Here is a 21608-nt window from a genome sequence, read left to right on the forward strand (position 1 = left end):
CCTGAATGAACACAATACCAGTGGAGCTATTCATGAAAGAAATGTTTGGAAATAAATCACAGGAACTTGCTGTGTCAGAACCCAATTCACTTGCTAATTATGGCTGTCATGTTTTACAATGCTCATTGTGTCGATACTTTGTCATAGTCCCTCACATGAACTAACCAAATTCAATCTTAAAAAAATAATTTGCTGCCACTGCTGTAATTGGAACGTTGTTTCTGGATCATTACTCTGATGTTTGAAACCTTCTTTAACTTCTAGACTAAACCTATTTATGCCAATTATTTCCACTTGTTTTATGCCAATGTGGTCTTCTAGATTTACACCATACATTGTGATTTTTCCTTGCTCTGAACAGTACTGGTAAATTACTGATGACTGTCCTATCTCCTCTCAGGCTTTGTTTTGTTTTGCTAAATAAGCCAAGCATTTAAATTTCTTATTTAGTAAGTTGTTAATTCATAGAATTATGGAATGGTTAAAGATGTAAAAGACCTGTAAGATCATCAAATTCAACCATTTACTCAGCACTGCTGTGATGACCACCAATCCATGTCCCCAGGTGCCACATCCACCTGCCTTTTGAGCACTCCCGGGGATGGTGATTCCACCAATTGCCTGGGCAGTCTGTTCCAATGCCTGTCAACCCTTTCAGTCAGGAAATTGTTCCTAATGTCCAGCCTAAACCTCCCCTGGCTCAGCTTGAGCCATGTCCTCTTGTCCTGTCCCTGTTCCCTGGGAGCAGAGCCCGACCCCCACCTGGCTGTCCCCTCCTGTCAGGAGCTGTGCAGAGCCAGAATATCCCCCTGAGCCTCCTTTTCTCCAGGCTGAGCCCCTTTCCCAGCTCCCTCAGCTGCTCCTCCTCAGACCTGTGCTCCAGATCCTTTCCCAGCTCTGTTGTCCTTCTCTGGACTTATTCCAGCACCTCCCTGTAACCTTTATCTGGATCTATTCCCATTAATCTGCTTAGGATACAGGCAACAAACGCTGCATTTTTAATGAGCTGCTATAGTGCTCCATACAATGCTGTTAATACTCTCCTTGCTTTACTGGAAATACTTTTCCAAATATACCCAGCATCTTGTTTCCCTCCCTATGGCTGCATTTCACTGATCTCTGTTACCATGGGACTTGCAGGGTCTTGGTCCCAGATGAGCTCCCATTTAGAGCTAGAAATAGTTTTGATTCAAGGAGGGCATAGGTTTGCCCTTGTCCTCAGAGGCTTTTAGCTCCTGTCTGTCACTCCAGCGCTCATTTCTTCCTTGCATGCTGCTCTGTTTGTTCTCAGCATTGGCTGTCCTAAATGATAACCATCAAGCTGGAGTAATCAGCAGCTTTAATTAGTATGGTCCTACTTTGTGCTAATTTCGTTAATTTAGAAAACAAACAGAAAAGAACTTTGGAAACTGCTAGAGGCACTGAGTGATGGGAGCTGACAGAAGGTGACAGGAAAGAACTGGGGAAAGGTGCCCAGTGTTGGGCAAAGGAATAATGAGATGAAGAGAGGGCACAGGGCCCGGGAGGGAGAAGTGGGAACTTGGGAAGTGAAGGTTGCTCACATCTTCCAGAGCATTAATTGGGCCTCATTGAGACATACTTGGGATGGATGAAGACACTCCAAAATCCCAGAAATAAATGCGTAACTCATGACTTTCTACATTTTGACTTTTTAAGAATAGCAACACTGCTGCTTAACTTTGGATGTTTCCTATTTTTCCCCACAAGTTTCAAAGTGCTCTGAAAGTTCAAAGACTTACTTTCTAAAAGCATTTAAAAGTACTGAATCCTAAAAGCACTTTAAAAGTTTTGAATTGAGAGGATTATGAGTCTTGAATAATTTATCCACAAAACTTGAAAGGGAAAGAATTTGCTTAGGTCTTTATAATGTATATGATAAATTTTCCTATAGATTGGAATGACCCTGAAAGACTTTTATCCAGATAAGTGCATTCAGCAGATATTAGAAGTCACAGGCAATAGCAATTAAGGCATAAGGCTTTTCCTGGGAATTGATATCAAGCTCGGAGGAGTGAGGATGGCTCAAAATGCAGCTGAGGGCCATTAACTTCACTTGATGATTAATGACCTCTGCTGAGGTCATTATTATTATCAGCTGAAAACATAAAAAAATCCAGATGTATGAATCTTTTTAATGGGAGTTGCAGTTTCAGTCAGTGCAATGGAAGTGCCCCCACTGTGGATAGACTGCCTTTTAATAATATCAAATACAGAGCTTGATTTCCCTCCTCCCCACAGCGTTTTCAGGAGCATTAATCAAGGCTGGGTCTCTAAAGCTGTGCCAGTAGAAAATTGAAAAGCAAGCAGAATAAAGTCCACAGTGCTTTAAAGTTATCCCAGTGTGGCAACAGCATCCAGGACTTAATCAGCTTTTTTGCAGTTCTCCATCTATCCCTTTCAGTGCCTAATCAGAGTGAGTCTCAGTGTAGCCCAGGAATGTGCCCAGCACATTCCTTGTGCTCACTGTTCTTGGACCCACGTTTGAAATTGTGTCTTCCCTAATGTTGTGTTAGGTCCCTCACCAAGATCTGGGCTCTGGCTTGTGTTACAGAGGGGGCAGGCACACAGCCCTGATTGCTGCATCCAGACAGGGAGCATCTTTTTGTTAATAAACAGGTGGTAGGAATAGATACTTCCCAGTGTCCACACAAGTCCGTGCATGGTTCGTTCCACTCTTGGTGAAACTTTTTTTTTATATGATGAATGTTGTTGTTGACTTATAGAGAAACTAAGAGCTACTACTGGGAAATGTTCACCTTGCTTCTAATTTTTGGCTTATGAGACTTCTGTTATAATGTCTTGATCTTTCTATACATACCTACATACATACACACACACACACACACACACACACATATATATATATATATATATATAAATACCTTTCTATCTCTCACAGAATCATAGAATAGTTTAGGTTGAAGACCTTTTGGATTAACTGTTAACCCAGCACTGCCAAGTCCCTCACTCATATGTATTTAAATTTATTTCATTTTAAAAATGTACTGAAGAGGTCTGAAGTAGGTAATAAAGACAACATGAAGACATAAGCTTTAATTAGCTATGTTTCTGAGTGATGTGTGAGTCCTACTTTACACAGACACTGGGCCCCTGTCCCTTTCTCTCCCTTCCCCCAGCCCTTTTTCCCTGGTCATTGTGAAGGTTGTAACATCAAAATTCCAATCAGGACAGGACTGAGATGACTGCTGCTTTTGGCTGACCTTTATACAAATGCCACTGGATGTAGGCTTCTGCTCAGGAAAATGGAATTTTCAAAAATATAAGCAAAGCAGATAAAAAGCATAACTGAGGTGTAACAATTTGGACATTGGGTGGTAAGACTAGACCTGCTTGTACAAACCTATGCACTTCAACTGTTTTGGGGATTGCTGCATGCCTTTAGTCAGCCGCTGCCAAAACACAGAGCTCTCACCTCCCTTTTTTCTTTTTTCTTTTTTCATTCCTCCAAAGTATCTCCTGCAGTGAGAGGAAGAGGTGAGTGAGGTCAGGCAGAATGAAATGAAAATCATGAAAGCTTAATAGACCATAGGGAGGTTCCTTTGAAAGGGTGCCAGCAATGGAATATCAGTTATGGGGAGGAAGACCACAGAGCTGGCAGTGAATGAAAGGAGATCGGGCGCATGCGCCGTGGTGTCACAGCCCTGGCTGTGGAGCTGGGCTGCTTCCCTGTTAACTCCTTAATAAATGTCCCACTCTGACAGTAGTTACTCCCACAGTGCTGGTAGTGCTCCCTGATGCAGCTGCACTGTGCTTCTGGATGAATTTTTCTGAGAAGTTTTGAATTCTTTGTTTTGCAGGTAAGCTCAATAGATGAGAACTGAAGTATTGATGAGATTACATAAATTGCATTTTCTTTGTCTTCTGTAGTCTGTACCAGTTATCTACTGTAAGGGAAAATAAATGGTTTTTCTGGATGAGAAGCAAAAAAGTGTTTTAAAACATGTAAGAATGTGCAGACTTGCAGAGATAGCAAGAAAACAGAATCCTGAAATGGTTTGAATGGGAAAGAACCTTAAAGATAATCTCATTCCAATTCCCCTCCATGGGGAGGGACACCTTCCACTAGACCAGTTCGCTCAAAGCCCCATCCAACCTTGCCTTGAACAATTCCAGGGATGTGGCATCTACATCAGGTTATTGTCAATATACATTAGGTTATTATAATTATACAAACCCTGACATAACAGCCCTCAGTGTATATGAAATGGTGTGGCAAATCATCTTACCAGTGGTTTGGGTTTTTTTTTCAGAATAAAGCACTCCTAAAAGCAGGGGCTTTGTCTGGCTGATTCTCTATCTTACAAAACTTCAAGTCTTGATTGCAGTAGCTGAAATGCTCAGATTTGATGTGTGACTCACTGGATAGCAGTCTAAAATCTAAGTAAATATGAAGGCTGGACTAAATAATAACTCTCCCCTTTCAGCTTTGGCATTTTATGAATCTGTGCTTGTGTGAGTGAAAAGACCTGTGCAAGTGTCAGAATTGATTTAAGGACTTTGGGTTTATTTGGTGGTGTGGAACTTAGTCCTCTGTGTGCTCACAGCTTGCAGAGAAATCATGGAGTCTGAGCCTCCAGGGCTGCCAAAGTGCCTTGAGTTTCTGTTCATTTCCAAGTCCATGGGTGTGGTAAACTTCAGACCTTGGTTTTACAATGCTAAAATATCCCTATTTTTGTCATGAGCTTTTGAGCACATTTCTACAGCTAAACATTTTGAAGCCTGAAGTTTCTGTTTTGGACAGATCACTGTTTTCGGTTGTCCAATTTGTTTCCAGATGCTGTAGGACCTCTCAGAAAACAAGTGTGTATTCTCTTAAGTTTTTAAATGACAAAATATCCAGAAAAACCTATCATGCAATACAAAATGACCCTGTAGTGCTGATGTGGATGTAAGCCTCAGCTGCAGCCTTTGTATGCTGACTTCACTGTAATTCAGCACAATGGTTGCTTCTGTGCAGATGAGCCCACTGTTGTCTGGTGTTTTCAGTCATGTGCCCTTTCAGCTTCATTTCATGTCACTGTCATAGGTTTGCTCAACTTTTAAGAGAAGTTTAATAGCTGCTGGGTTCTCAATTTGAAGACTTCTTCCTCTAAACCCTTTGCAGAGTTCAGCACTACCAGAACCACTGCTTTCCTTAATTTCTTTTCACAGAGCCTTTATTTGTCTATGGACACCTGTCCCCAGAGGCCACAGGTTGAAACCTCCTACTTAAACAACTGTTAAATTTCAGATTGTTGTTTGACTCAGACTGATGTGACAGAGCACAAAGTGAATCTTCAGCATTATTTCTTTTTGCTTTGCAGGAGAAATTTGAAGGTTTGTTCCGTGCCTATGATGACTGCGTGACATTCCAGCTGTTCAAAAGCTTCAGGCGTGTGCGGATAAATTTCAGCAGTCCCAAATCAGCTGCTCGTGCCAGAATAGAGCTGCATGAAACACAGTTCAGAGGGAAGAAGTTAAAGTTGTATTTTGCACAGGTAATGAAATCTGGAATCTTTTGTGTTACTGCACAATATTTCTTTAAAAGCTATGCACTAACACTGAATAAAAGTAATAAAGGTTTCTCCCTTGCCCAATCTCTCTGATAGAAGATTACTTCAACCTTGTGTTGACTGAGCTGTTTCTGCCCTGAGGGTCTGCAGTAAATTTAAAGGACCACTTAGGACTAAAGTTGCTCATTCAACACACAGAATTATGTATCTCAGAGGTGATTTACAACACTGGGTGTTGTCTGTGGGTAACTCTCTTAACTAACCACGAGAAAGTGCTAATGTAAAGAATCCAAGTGAATAAAAAAGGTGGGGCTGGATTACATGTTTGGCTGTCACCCTGAGCCACAGTCAGGCTTCCTCCTGCCTTTTTGGCTTTTCCTTACTGAATACATGAATTACAAATACTGAATTCTCTAAAAGGAATTTATTTAGTCCAAGTCAAAGAAGAAGGTAGGGGAAGAAAAACACTCCCAGCCTGGGGCTGTAGGTGATTATATCCATCTATTGGAACTGTCAGGTGGATGTTTAGTTCTCCTTGGCCAAGGGAGAAAGAACATAGATCTCCCACAGCACGCTGGGCCCCAGCCAGGATAGAGAAAGTTGAAGGAGGTTGAGAACCCAACCACCACCTCTTCTGAATGCAGTTTAATAAATTGATGTTGTCACTGTGGCTTGTGAGATAACCAGTAGTGTTTATAAGCAAGGTAGGCGTGCTTTGAGCTGCCAGCTTGGCCCTTCAGAGGTCTGAGGATAAGGGCTGGCTCACTTCAAGGTATCAAGCAAACACACAGTGTTAAATTATGAGCTTCTTCATCCTGGTCAGAATAGGAGCTGTTTTGAGCCTACGCAGGAGCAGAACCACAGGAAGATGGGAAGCTACAGCTGTGAAAAAAAAAAATGTGCTTAATGAGTTAGATGAGCTCAGAAGATCTTACAGCTGGATTTAGGTATGAAGAATCTGCCTCAATCCTATTTTCTATGCCCTGATCTCCTAAATCTAGCTCTGAATTTTCTGAAAGGTTTTAAAACCTGCAGTTAGGCAGAACTGAGAATGGTTTCATTCTAACTGTACATTCAGGAGGCTAATTGAAAACTTGGGATAACAACAAAAAGAAAAATGTGCACAACAGTGATTAGTCTCCCTATCTAAGCTGATTTCCTGCAGAGCCATTTTGATACCTGCACTATGCTCTCCAGTACATTGAGTCTTACAAGAGCTTATTAGCCATGTTCAGGGAGTGAAGATGTGGAAGCAGCAGTGTCTGGAGCAGTGTCTGGCCTCAGCCAGGCTGAATAACCACTTCCAGACCTACAAGTTCTGGGGAACATGGAGATTCAGAGTGGTTCTTTGCAAACCCTATGTTTGCTGTAATGGAAATAGAGTTTATTGTGCTCGAGGTGGTTGTAACCTTGCTTAGGAATGGCTGCACTACCATTAATTTATATCAAGGCTTCTTTAACATACTAGAAAAGAGCAGGAATTAAAGCAGATAATTCAAGATGGGTATAAAATAAGGGCACTCATTTGCAAATGACTAAGGAAGATTGTAGATTCCTTTTTCACTTCAACTAAAGAAATAAAATCTGTAGAAACCTTTCTGAAGTTACTTACAAGGCCTTGGTGCAGGAATTACTTGTGTGATCTCACTTTTTATTTAGGCCTTTAGACCAGATCACAACAGTACCTTTACAGCCTCAAAAATCTCTGAGCTAGCAGCTGGAGCTACCAAAGCTCTGCATTTATCCTGAAGGAATGTACACAAGAGGCACAGACATTGTAGCTTTGCTGATGTCACAGCCCCACACTGTGCATTTACTGCAGAGGCACCATCTGTAAGGCTGAGGTGAAATTCAGCTCCAGGCCTTCTCTTCTGAGACTGATGCTGAAATCCTGCCTGGGTGGCATTTGGGATGAGAAGGGTATGATTTGAGCAGTCATTCCATTTAGCCATCCTGTGGGGATGAGAAGCTGGACAATGTGCCCTGGCACCCCAAATATCCTAGGCTGCATCACCCACAGTGTGACCAGCAGGCTGAGGGACGTGCCTCTGATCTGGTGAGATCCCACCTGGAGTCCTGTGTCCAGCACTGGGGTCCCAGATGCAGGAAAGGCATGGACCTGTTGGAGTGAGGCCAGAGGAAGCCACAAAGATGCTCAGAGGGCTGGAGCCCCTCTGCTGTGGAGACAGGCTGAGAACTGGGGGTGTTCAGCCTGGAGAAGAGAAGGCTCCAGGGAACCTCACTGTGGCTTTTCAGTACTCAAAGGGGGCTTACAAGAAAGGTGGGAATGGACCTTTTAGCAGGCCCTGTTGCAATAGGACAAGGGGGAAATAGTTTAAACTAAAAGAAGGTTGTTTTAGGCTGGGTATAAGGAACAAATCTTTTACAGTAGGAGTGTGAAACACTGGCACAGGTTGCCCTGAGGGGTTGCAGATGACCCATCCATGGAAATATTCAAGGCTGGATGGGGCTCTGAGCAAGGCAGCAGGGTTGGAGGAGATGACCTTTAAAGGTCCTTTCCATCCCAAACCGTTGTGTGATTCTTTCCTGTACTAAACAGTGTCTTTGTTATGCTTTAAAGATTCAGACCTCTGAGACAGATGGAGACAAGCTTCATTTGGCACCACCACAGCCTGCAAAACAGTTTCTCATCTCGCCTCCAGCCTCCCCACCTGTAGGGTGGCAACCAATAGATGATGCAACACCTGTCATCAACTACGACCTCCTTTATGCAGTTTCTAAGCTTGGACCAGGTAAGCTTGTGGTCCTTGGGTGAAAACGTGGCAAGAAAAGCAGACAAGAAATACCAGTGTAGATAATAACTGTAGAGGGAGTTGGCATAGAGCTGGAAGTTGCATTAAAATTTGGATTTCAGTTGATGGATGTCACCTGGTTCTTTCCTTCAGAATGAGTTTTGCCATGTGTAGGCACAGAATGTGTGTTATCTGCAGCTCGTGAGAGCTGATCAAAGCTTTGCTTACACCATTTATTCTGCTGAGGTTTGTGCCTAGGTGACACAGCTGATAGTTTAGGTGGGGACTGGACAAATGTTTGGCTGTGGATGTGAGGAGTTTTTGCTGTACATGACATCTGCTCAGTTCTGCATTCCAAGGTGCAGATTTCTCACTTGAAAAAGTGCACATTCACTGGAGTGGAGAATCTCTCACATTGTTCATTGAGAGAGAACTACTGTTCCCCAGTCCCAGTGGGATTGCTCTGTTAGGAATGCTCATTTCCTGCTGAAAACTATGCAGGAGGAATAGGATAAGTTGTAGCCTCCCTTAGCACAAGATAAATGTCAATGGATAATGCATCCAGGCTTTCTTCTGTCTTCCCATCTTCAGCTAACGCCGGGAGTTGAAGCTAGCCGTGATTTTTAAGCAATGCTTTCCCTTGGAAAATGCACATCTGATAAAACCAAAACTTTACATAGGAGAGGGTAACTTTTGATTTAATTAAGTCATCTTTACAAATAGTTTCCTTTCAAAGCTGTTAAAGCATCCTGTTTTAGAATTTTCAAAATGAGAAAGGTTCCAGTTTCAGGTCCAAGCAGTATCATTTACAAATTAATCTAATTTACATTCATAAGCCACAAGGAAAAAATAACCTATTAAATTATCTTCATACCGAAATAAAACATTTCAGATCCAATCTAATAACAATTGTGGGGGTGAGCTCATGAAAATTTAGCAGTTTATTTTTGAAATTCTTGTGGGATGAGAGAATTGTTTTCTCCCCAGCTGTACTGGGAATGCTGCTTGCTCGCTCGGAGAGCAGCTTCCAATTGCAGACATCTAATCATTGGGGCTTTTGTGCAACTGCACCAAAGGAACTCAGAGCTGGAGTGCAGAGGGTGCAGAGGGATGTTTCATGATTCACAAGGTTTGCAGGATTATCTCCTGTCTTTTTCAGATGGGATCTCTCACAAGAGGAAAATATACATCAGGAGATTCCTATGGTTTGTTCCCCTTCAGCAGGAAAAAGGCAGTAGTAAAAAGGCAGTCGGGGGAAGACTTCATACAGTATTGCATATTATTATTTCCAGGAGTGATACTTTGCTTCTAAAATGCTGAATAAAAGAAAAACCAAAAACCTCCTTTTTTTTTTTTCCCCCTTTGATGCAGCAGTGTTATAAATGGAAACATGTAAACGAATTCCCGAGCTAGCTGGGTAATAAATCAATTCCTGTTCTGGAGCAGTGGAATGTGAAATATCACTCATTGTCCCACACTCTGGGACAGCTTTGCGTGAAGGTCAAATTCACCCGGATTTAAGGAGCCTGCAGGGAGCACTATGAAAAGCCATTGTGTGCTCTCTTCTTTCTATTTTTAGCACTTGTTAGAGGGATCAATTTTAGTTAACTGCAGCGGCGGGTTTAAAATAGTGTTGCTGTTCTCAGTTGTGCATTTACTATGTTTAGAATTTCATTGAAAAACAAATCCCACTAACACTTGTTTCTCAGTATTGCAGCAGTAAAACACTGCTGGACATCAAACAGCATTGGTAGCCTCAGAGAAGGGATTTTTTTTCGTTCAAAAACACAATTTAAAAATGTAACTACGGCTTATCAGCTGTCGAAAAATACTCACTTGGCACAGTTGTTTACAGAGCTGAGAATGTTAGAATCTGACTTCCATGTCTTTAACTTGTGAGGAATCTTTGCTGTATTAAATGCAATGATGTGGTATAATAAACATCTGAGCACTAGGAAAACTCATTAGTGCTTCTAAATAGTGAACAGTGTCTTTGTATGCCCTCAGCATAAGATGAGTTTTATTGTCCTACTTCACTGGAAATGCAGGATGTACCACCTGGACACAGACCCATGCTCCTTTCCCATTCCCTGAATCCAGGTCATGTCCTGTCACAGTATGGTGCCATAATCATCATAGCCATAAAATTAGACACCAAAACTGCCCCTGGTTGAAAAATGTTGGGAAATTTCCTCCAGGGTGTAAGGAGTATGCTGGAAGTGAGTTAACAGATTTGCTGTGTGCCAGCAGTTTTGGACAGGTGTTTTAGCTGGAGCAGTGACAGGCTGGCATCTTGGAGATCTAATGGAACAGATTTCTTTCTGTGCTCAGAAGGAAGCTGGTTTTGGTCCCTTCACATGGAATTGAGATCGGTGAGGGTGCATTTACTCCTTAGGGAAGATCGTGGCATATTTAATTAAGTTCCTGGATGATTGATGTATATTCTCACTTTCTACAGATGCAGAAATTAGGCTTTAAATGAGGCATGAACAAAATGCTGTAGATCAGTCAGAGCCAGGAACCGTGACTGTGCCTGGTGCTGACCACCAGCCTACAATCTTTTCAATATATTGCAAATAAAGGAGTGCAATTGTTAATCAGTTTGATGGAAAACACTCCCACTGTCAAGACAACTTTGTGTAGTTTGATCTGCTGATGAAGATGTGCAGACATCAGGGCCTGGACTACAGAACAGCCTGGCAGGTTGCAAGCATTCCTGTAGGAAAAAGCTAGCTCCAAGTTAGGCCAGGTGAGGATACAACCTGCACCTGACAGGCAGACAATCAAACAAGCACCCCACGTTGCAAACATATTTTATGTAAGAAATCTTTGCAAAGTGGAGGGAGAGGGAGTCTCCAGGTCCAGCCTGTGTCTACAGCAGAGCTGCTCCTCTCAAAGGACAGGCAGCTGTTTGCCATTTATTAGTGCAGTGATTTGCAAACTGTCCTCTTGGCACTAGAATATGCTCTTTCTTTTCTGGAAAGCAGTCCCTCCCTCTCCCTGTCCACTCCCCAACCTGACTATATCTGCTCTTCTTCCCCCACTGCCTCATTCTTCACAACAGATTGCCCTGTATCCCCTCATTTCTAACTCTGCACTCCAGAGTGCCTTTCCCCAGGATCCCAGGTGCCACCCTCACTTCCTCTTGCCAGCCTCAGCTCCTGCTCTGCCCTGGGTTTGGCTCACCCTTTCCTAGGGAAGGGGAAAACAGGTGAGAGCAGGACCCTGCCCAGGAAATGCCATACATAGGGATTTCAAACCATCTCACAAGGCAGATTTTCTGTGCCCAAGTGTTTTCAAACTCTCATGTTTGTCATCACTGAGTCAAAGGAAATACTAAATACTTCATATGACTCCCAGGGAGGATTAAAAGGGGATGGAGGGGCAAACAAATGGTGGTAGATAAAACTTTTCATCTCTGTCCTTCCTCTCCCTGCTGTTCTGTGGGTGCTTTTGCCCTTCCCTTCTCTTACCAGGGGCAGGGTACAGGAGAGCTGCTGCATGGAGAAAACTTTACCTCTGGTTGGAAGAGGAGGGTGCCCAGCTCCTGCAACATCAGTAATGGGCTTCCAGGGAGCAGCTCCTCCATTTTGCTATGGCAGATTCGTGCTGTAGAGGGGTTTTATGGAGGTATTTTGTGTCATGGGCTGTAGCTCTTCTGTCACAAACATGCACCCATACAAAGGACCTCCTGTTATTTGCATCCTGTTATTTGTAAAGCACTTGGATGAAGGGACTGTAAGTGGAAGGTATTTTCATGATGCTAATGCCACATTTACATGAAATGGGCAGCTGTGAACTCATTAACCTTTGCTCATAAGTCTGAATTGGGGATGAAGTAGCTACACATTATCATTAGCATTTTTACATTATTCTTTATGTATATGAGCTTGATCTTTACTGGACAAAAGGGCCCTGTTAGACAGGAACTGCACCATCAAGGAAAGGTCACAGTATTGACTCACAAAGGGCTAGAAAAGCCTATACCATTATTTTTAATTCTGAAATATCCTAAGTTGCTTCTGTGCTCATCTTTCTCGCGTCACCCAAGGCTATGGGTTTACTTCTGGCTCTTGTGGTCACAAAAAGTAGGGCCCAGTGACAGAAAAGCAGATGTGCTCATTGATAATGGAGAAGACTTCAAATTCTTACTGGTTTTCTTATGCAAAGCAAATAGAGAGGAACATCACTGCTGTTTTCAGGGGCTTATCAGAAAGTTTTATTGACAAATCGATATAGTGGACGTGCCACAGCTGAATTCTTCCTGAAGGGCAGAGTATATTTGATAAATTTTATGATAATTTTCTGAGTAAATTTATGTGAGTTGCCACTGTTAGCTTATGTAAAGGTTTAAATTTATTATTACAGGATAGAGATAGGCCAAGGACAGCTGGAGGAGAAAACCCCCGTCCCCAAGAATCCTTTGGCTTAGCTAGCCTGTAGGAATTCTCCAGACAAGCAGGAGAAGCAGGAACATGGATCAGTGTAGGGCCTGGGAACACAGAGAAGGCCATGTCAGAGACAGCTGAATGAGGTCACTGGACAAATGCTTGGGTGGGATTACAGAAATTGGTGAATCTTACCTATATTAATTCATCTTGCTACTCATAGCTTGGGACAACCTAGGTCTTGTCACTCCAGTGACTCAACCATTGCTTCAGTAGCTGAACTGCTGCAGGCTTAACTCATTATTTTTTTTCTTATGCTGGAAATTGTGTTTAAGAGAAAAGAAAAAAAACATAGAAACAGGGAAGCAGCAGAAGGGAAGGGCTAATCTGGCTGTATCTATTGGATTATTTTGTTCTTATCACCTTAGTGTTTTTCTGCAAACAGTGGAACTTTGGAACAAGATATGGCTGTACAAAAGTCCCAGAGTTATTGTTGTCCTGTTCCTAACTCAGCCATTAAAAGGTTTTGTGCTGTTTGTGTAAAGAACAGAGTCTGCAGCTCATTTATGCTCAGAAATAACTCTATGCCTTAAAAACCTAATTTATGAGTGCATCACATTTTGGTTTGCAAAGTGACATTAATTGCTGCTGCAGTTACTTGTGCCAGAGGCATCTGAATATTTTTCCTTGCATCTGTACTTTTTTCACTGTTCTTTTTCAGCAGAAAGAGTCCTTCTGGGAGGGATTTGAGCAGTAAAAGAATGTGGCATTTGAAGTGGCATTATTACCTTTTAAGAGGGCAGTGAGTGTGATTTCCTGGGCGGTGCTGCTGTAGGAGGACAGCACTGCGGAGGGAGCTGCCCGCGGTGACAGTGACCAATGCAGCCCTCGGTGCTGCCTGCCGGCATTGACGTCAGCCCAGAGCTGAGAAATGAGCTGAGGCCCGCAGGGAAAATGGGCAAAGAAAAACCATATAATTCCTCAATGCAGCACAACCAAGCTATTTCTCTTTTTATATTTTAGCCTATCAGCAAGACCTGTAATGCTTTGCTCGATTTGGATTCAGAGGAAAGGTTGCCAAAAATAGAGCAGTTAAATGTCAACATTAATGGTATCACAGCAGTAAAATATTTCTCACAGCAAGATGCCTGGCTTATATCTATTATTCACTAGTTGCCTTCTTGTTTTTAGGCAAAAATACAGTGTGTCCTCTAGTCTCAAACCACCCAGGCTTATTTGGACCAGGAATTTGTCAGCACAAACAGCATGTGAGCACAGTCCCAGAACTGCATGTGCTAATGCAGGGCCAAACCTAAAACCCCTTCTTCACATGAATTACTCAGCCACAAAGTGGCAAATAAATAAAACTCCAGATTAGTACCACAAGCAAGCCACAAGTTCTTTGAGGCAGGGACTGCTGTTTGCTTCCATGGTACAACATGTGGCACTGCTGGGTTCTGCCAGTGGTGCAGCATTTAGGAGCCACTGTACCACAAACAGAGGCCAGCTGGGTTTGCTGGGGCCTCACCTTCCTCATCTCAGGAGATTTTGCTGGCAAAGTTGTTTTTTTTTTAAAGTCTTAAATTCATTTCTTGCAATTTAATTACCAATACCTACTTGTATCCCATGTAAAATCCAGAATACATGTAGTGCCAGCAGGCTGAATTCAGGACTCAAAGCCCTATGTCTGATCCTTTGTTTGCCTATGGACTTTTGTAGGTAACCACCCAAGCCCATTGGGCCAGTCTCTTAATAGCTGGACTCCATGATCCTTGTGGGTTCCTTCCAATTCAGAATATTTTCTGTGAAAAAAGAAAAATGCCATGTTCATCTTCCTCAGAGGAGTACTGTGTTGAGACTTAAATAAGGAACGTAGATAGTTAGAAAATATATGTACTGTTTAGGCATTCAGCCTGCTCTAGTGAGCATTTATAGACCGCTCTGTAATCTCATCTGTAGAGACAAAATTTGTTACAGCCCCAGCTAAAGAGCTTTGAAACTCAAAATCTGTCTGCAGCAGAGATATGGGGGAATTTATTTCTGGAGAAATTAGATTAAGTGTTGAAATCTGTCTAAGAGCAACAACTGGGCTTTAAATGGGACTGAAGGAAAGCCACAGCAAAAATAAAGAATCACCCCAACCCAACAAGTGTGAAATAACTTCAGACCACAGGTTGAATAGGCTGGGTTCCAGTTCATCTTTTTAACCCTGAATTTCTGTGTTCTTTCTCCTTCCTCTGCCTACTTTGGGGGTTTGTTTCAGTGCCATTGGCCACCAATATTAGTACCAAAACCCATTACAGACATGAGGATGTGTGTATTTTATGATGCCTTACAGACCTGGGAGCAAGCTGCCTCCAGGGGCAGGATTCCCAGGATGTGTTGTGGCAGCTGACAGAGTCCAGCCGTGCTGGTGCTCACCTGTATTTAGGAGCAGCACACACTCAGCTCCCTACCCAGGTGTGGTGTATTCTGCAGTCCAGGAGTGCCACGGGCTGTGTTGCTACTCAGATTGCCATCGTTTGATGTGATTGCTTTTCTCTGCTTCCAGGAGAGAAATACGAGCTGCACGCAGGAACAGAGTCCACTCCCAGTGTGGTAGTGCACGTTTGTGACAGCGACATGGAGGAAGACGAGGACCCAAAGAATTCTCCAAAGCCAAAAATCATTCAAACTCGACGCCCCGGTGTGCCACCGCCTGTATCTAACTGAGCCTCTCCGGCAGAAGCAGCACTTCTCTCTCCTCCAGCACAGCTCTTGGTTTTTGTTTGCTTTGTTCTGTTGAAAGGCAGCCTTTGCCTTCTGAGCACCGGGACATTAAGGTCATTGAAACCCCTTCACAGTAATCAAGCCTCTGTAACAAAAGGGCTAGGAAAAAGATCTTTGTACCTGTAACCATATCACACACCAACTGATAGATCTAGCTGGAAAGGACAAAACAAGGCTGAGGAAACAAGGGTTGGTTTCAGTCTGAGGATCTTTTCAGAGCTGTAATTTGCATACTGAAACACTACTACCAGAGATCGTTTGGGTGGGAATTAGGCCAATATCAGTCTTGATATTCAAACTCCCAGGATTGCTACTGCCCTTCATCAAGCAGCCTGCTCCTCTGCCCTCCTCACCTCCCAACAGTCTTTTTCCCTTTTCCCATTTTTTAAGGGGGGTAGGTGAGTTGCTTTTGCTTTACTAGCAGCTTGGTGGCCTTTGCACCCCCCTGGAATTTTCTGTAAGGAATACTATCTTTGCAACATTTTCAGAAACAACAGAAAACAACCCTCTTCCAGCAATAGCTGTAGAGAACGGTGGTCTGAAATGGTGGCAGGGATCTGAGATGGAGCTCCCTGGGCTGAGGGGAGAGGCAGCAGCTGCTGGGGGGTCTGGTCAGTTCTTCTCTCTGGAGAGAAGGGAGCCAGAATATCAATAGGGATTGTCAATTCATCTTCTATCAAGGGATGAGTGGTGCTTCTCTTCGGGTCTGAGGAAGAGGAGCTGACTGACTGCTCATTTAAGATGGGATTCCTTACTCTCTGTCATAGCTGAACGTTCCAGTAACATTACAGGCTGAATGCTTTCCTAGTGGTGTGGTGAATAGCCCTGAAATTGTCAGTAATTACTTGCACATCTCTAATATTCAGCCCTTTTCCCTTCCCGTGTCCTGTGCTTCAAAACCCTTTTTGAGCTGTATGCAGTTTGGGTTTGTGGAGGTGAGCAGAGGTTAGTTGATTTTTTTTTTTTCTTTTTTAGGCCAAAGAAAACAGGACCATAATTACACACTTGAAATTAGACTGCATGCAACTGAATCCCCTTTTTTCACCCCATCCTGCATGTTTCTTTCACTTGCAATATATACTGGGTTACAAAAACTGTTCTGTGTTTGCATCATGGCTGACAGCAGACAGGTCCCGGATTCCCTGTCTGGCAGACCTTCCATGATGATTTATTTTTTTAAGGCATACTTGTCATTTGGAGAACATATTTTCTAGACATTTGAGCTCAGATTTTGCATATATTTAAGCATGCGCTTAATTTATGCACATGAGTAGTTCCACTGAAATTAATACTGCAGAAACTGAGCGTATGTGCAAGGTATGGTGGGATTTTAAAGCTAATTAGCTGCAGCTGTACTCCCCAAAGTGACTATAAAATGGCACAGCGAGCCTCCATGGTTTAAAATCCTTTACAGCTTAAAATAAGTAAATACATCTTGGAAGCTTATTCTAGGATCTGAAAAGTCAGCTTAGGTTCTGTAATCAAGATTTTTGTTATAAAACCTAATGATCTGGTTTCTGAGGGAGGGTTCCATCACACCCTTAATTAGCAGCAATGCTACAAAGCTTCAGCAGAATCAAGTCCCCCTTGCAGGGGTGTTGGCTTGGCAGCACTTCCAGGACAACAGGTGTGTTGCTCTGTCAGTGAGGACAGGAGATGGCACTCCCAGCCTGCAAGGTGAGGACATCTGGGAATGAGGACTTGTCATTCTCACATAGTTCAGCCTCTGACCACCACAGCTCCCCCTGGTATTCCTGATGAGATGCAGTTCTTTGCTTAGCACTCAGCATATTTCCATAATGTGATAATTGTTATTACTGCATTATGGGCATTGTTGTGTGCTGTTACACTGATGGAATACTGCTCATTAAATACAGCAGAGACTGAACAGAAAATGGGGCTTTAGTATCTTCATGATACAGGTGTGAAGTTTCCTTAAAGTGACTCCTTGGAGGTGCCACATCAATTATTTTCCCAGTGATACATTTAAAATTGATTTGAGGAAACAAATTGTCACTCACAGGCCTAGGAATGTATCCTGTTGAAAACACCATCTTAGGCCACAAAGGATATTCCAGGAGTAACACCACTGGCTTTTTTGAGAACACACCCAGCACTGATGTCCATAGGATTTAAACACGTGAATGATCAGATATCATTGCTAATGGATTTTTTTACAGGCAAAACTGTAGGAGGCCAAATCTTGTCCTTGTATCCATGTCCTCAAACTTTGGAGAGACGTGGTTCTGAACTAAGTACTTTGGCCTCAAATGATGTAAAACTACACTGCAAATTAAAGCACTGGACCTTAAATGTTCTTTCCTCCAAGTGCATTTTCAAACAGTATTAAAACAAGGCCCCATTCAGTGACTACTCCGTGCTTTGGAAAGCTGTGTGGTACTACCCAGGAGGCAGCAGGACATGGCTCATTGCTTGAAGCATTGAAATAGAAACACAATTACAAACCTGAAAATTCAAAGCAGCCTCTATGGTCAAAGCCTATATATCACCTGTATGTGATAAAATAATGATCATCATTAAAAAAAAAAAAAGATGTTTCATGTATTATGGAATAATGTCCCTATCATCAAACTATAAGCATTTGTGACTCTTGAGAAAAGCTAGTGTTTTACTAAAGGCTGATTCTTGCCTGACATGGAAAGAATGCTTCTTCCAAAAAATGCTGACTATCTGGAAGGGGAATTGTCTTATTCAGTAAATTACAGGCAGAGCCCTCCTCCTTATTTGAGTGGGAATTTGCTTTTCTGAGGTCAGCCACTCTGATTTGCACTTCTCACAGGGTGTCAGGGGTTCTCTCCTGCTGGAGCCCTGGAAGAATGGAGCCTCAATTTTACACTGTGGCTCCTGAGGCACAGTGGCACAGCCTACATCCTTTTAATTTCCTCCCCAACGCAGGAGCTGGAGGGAGTGGCTGGAGGTGATGCCCTGGGGCCTCTGAAGGGTGGACATGGCTCCTGCTGCTCTTTGGAAATTAAAAGAAGGAAGTCAGGGGAGTACAGCTGCTGCTTCTGTTGCCTGCTGCCTACTTGTCCTTTCTGACCTCTTCAGAAATGAAACTGACATTTTAATGACTTCCTCACTACAGTTTAAAGCATGAAAACATTTCCAGTGCATGGAGAAAGAGTGTTTTAGAATCTGCTCTTTTGGAACAAAACAAGTAATTTTTGTGGCCTTGATTTTTGTAATTAAGACAAGGTGTGCAAACTCCCCCCTTCCTAACATACACAAACACACTCCAGTAAACTTTGTTTTCAGCCAAGAAAATATGGCAAGAGCATCCCTTCCTCAACCATATAGCAAGACCACAGCCATAGCCACTGTAAAGTGTTTTAGGTTATTAAAATTCTCCCCATGCATAAATTTTGTAGCACTAATTTGATCCTAAATTGGGTGAGAAGGGTGGGTTGGTTTTATTTTGGTCTTTCCCCTGCTCTTTCCCATTCAGCAACACTGTAAAAGCTTTCAGCAAAAATACAGATTGTTGTTTGTATTGAGGAATGGACTGAACTCCTGGAAGGATTTGATTCCAGTGGTTTGTCTAAGCGCTGTCACAGATGCCATGAGCTTTTCCATTGTATTGTACATAACTTTTGAAATATTACATTTAGTCATATTTTATAGGAGTATTAAAAAGCTACTGGCTAATTAATCACTTTTACACTTGTATAATTCAGAGCTTAGTTTAAAATAATAAATATGGCAAACAGTATTTTTGTGTTCTGCTTGCACTGGTGTTTGGAAAAGCAACATTTAAAGAGTTAAACTATATCAATAAACTGAGTAGTACCCCTGCTAGAACTGAAAATGCTTAAACGTGTGACATAGGCCAAACTCTGTTTCAGTAGAAATTAAGGGGAAAGGAGCCTTCTTGTTGGCAGGCTATGCCATGTTCCATTTTAAGCTGCTGCAGTTTCACAGTCATGTGAACTTGCTCTGGCTTGCTGTGGATTTGGCTTGGTGTGCACAAAAAAAAGCTGCAGTGCAGTCCCTGATGAGCAAAAGCTCAGCATGTCCCAGACCCCTGATGTGGTTCTCACTGTGCTTTTATAATCATGGGTGCTGTGGCCATGAGTGCTTGGACAAGGAGCATGGCATCCAGCTGCCAGCCAGGCTGGGGTAAGAGTCTGTTAGCATTCATTATTATAAAAATTGAAACCAATTGTTGTCTCTTGCATCAGTTTGTGCTGGGTCTTGCAAAAGACTGGAAACTGGGAGATGAGTTTGCTGATAACTGTCCTGTGAAATTCTGATATTGAATTGCTCAAATCTGGATTTAAAAAAATGATTCGTTTTTCTGTGTTCTGGGCACAAAATATTCATTTCTCAAAGGATGATTGTTCATCATTCTGAAAACTAGATCTACTTAAGAAGCCTCACTGGAGAAGTAAACTCTGAGCTCTTTAATTCCTTTGAAAAGGACAGGCCTTAACCTCTGTGTTTTAATCAGAAAAACTAGTAATAGTGAACTTCTTCTGGGGTTCTTATCACCTCTTTTAGAGGTGAAAGGCAGGAAGCCTAATTTATTCTTTATTGAATACCAGAAGAGCTTCCCCCACCACTGTGAGTTTCTTCATCCACCTGACTGAAATGCTGTGTTTGTGACATGCTGGCTGTGGCTCCTCCACCGTGCCTGGCACTGGACACAGCACTGGGAAATGAGCTTCAGGGCTTCAGCTGGGGATGGCAGAGAGCTGTGTCCCAGAGGACCCGACTGATCACAGTCACAGCGCTTCCAGATCCTCTGAAAAATATTCACTGAATTTATTTTTGGTCCTTCTTTAGTGGCAAACACCTCAGCACTCAACTTTTTGCAGTTTCAGGCTTTCTCTCACATACTAGTGTGAAAGAAATACTTTTGCATGTCCTTGATTCCCTTTTGCCGAAGAGATCACTTTTAATTCTGGTTTATCAAAAAACAAAACCAGCTATGGATTAAAGTCCTAGCCAGACCCTCATTTATGCTCAGCATCATGCAATGCTCTTGACTAGTGAGTTACACTAGCAAAAACCCCAAACACTGCTTTTCCTGGTTTAACCCATCTTCTGGGGGAGTACAGCAGATTTCAATATTCTAGGCTCCTCTTAAAAAGAGATGTTTTTATAACAGTAGCTGTGCTCTTTTTTTGAATCCATGTAGACTGCAGCATGCAGGGGTAAAAGGACAAGGGAGGAAGTGTTGTAAAAGCTCTTTCCCACAGGTCTATTTGAAGTGTGGAGTGTATTTGCTTTGGCTTGGAGGGGAGAGAAGCCAGCACTGATAGAGGCAGAACAGCAGCAGCACTCTGGATGGCATGGCAGGAGCCCTGAAAGTCCCTACTGCAGAGATGCTCAGAAAGCTTAAAAAAAACAGGCTGAATTCTCTCTCCCCTTCTGTCAGTTTGTTCAGAACTACACAGATTCTGGGGCTGCAGCAAGATCATCTTAATATAGGATTGTGTCCTGATGCAGCAGCTACAAAGCTTAAATAGGGACATTTTTTAGGGAGGTTCTTGCTGGAGTAAGGCTGGGAAAGCTGTGAAGTGTGAACAGCCTTGAAGTTAATGAAAAATAAAGATATTCAGAACCTTAAAACGGACTTCAGGATGCAGTCATGTACCTGAGAGCTGTATTAAGAGCCCATTTGAATCAGGGGCTCACTCACAACATTAAGAGTACCCAGCAAGAAAGATTAAAGCTCTCTATTGTTCTCACCAGAAAATCAGCCTTCTTTTAACAAATTATTGTAACTGATCATATATCTAGTGCGAGAAAGTTGTGTCTACATTAGTGTCACACAGATGTGTTCTCTTCACTGTTGGGTTAATGAAGGTGAATGTTTTGAATCCATTTTAGAGCAGAGTTCTTGTACAGAAACTTCTGACAGAAATGCCATCTGTAAGGACTGGTGGATCCTTAAGTGTCAGTTTGGCAAGTTGTCCTACTGTGGGTAGCTGCAGAAATATTTCGTGTATGTTGTTGTAGATTTAAAAGCATTGCTCATGGTTTCATTCGAGTGTCTGCATTTCTGACACGGATGTGACATATCTGTATATATTATAAATCAATACTATTTTTAACCACATATTTTGTACAAATATTCACATTAGCGCTGTACTTCAATGAAAATCTATTATGGTATTAAACATTTTGGTGGAATTAGCAAA

The 21608-nt window shown here is 42.5% G+C and overlaps 1 protein-coding gene across 2 annotated transcripts in view; it reads left to right on the top strand.

Moving 5' to 3' along the window:
- Positions 1 to 21608, top strand: part of RCAN2 (regulator of calcineurin 2) — an 85056-nt gene extending 63448 nt beyond the window's left edge. For both annotated transcript variants that reach the window (XM_071447083.1, XM_071447093.1), the window contains 3 exons: positions 5346 to 5519; positions 8116 to 8287; positions 15227 to 21608. In XM_071447083.1, the coding sequence (XP_071303184.1) occupies positions 5346 to 5519; positions 8116 to 8287; positions 15227 to 15387 (507 nt within the window). In that variant the 3' untranslated portion in view covers positions 15388 to 21608. The remainder of the gene's footprint in view (positions 1 to 5345; positions 5520 to 8115; positions 8288 to 15226) is intronic.

This window comes from Agelaius tricolor, unplaced genomic scaffold, assembly GCF_023055355.1.
Source record: "Agelaius tricolor isolate 1412-34295 unplaced genomic scaffold, bAgeTri1.0.p SCAF_1, whole genome shotgun sequence".
NCBI classification, from domain to species: domain Eukaryota; kingdom Metazoa; phylum Chordata; class Aves; order Passeriformes; family Icteridae; genus Agelaius; species Agelaius tricolor.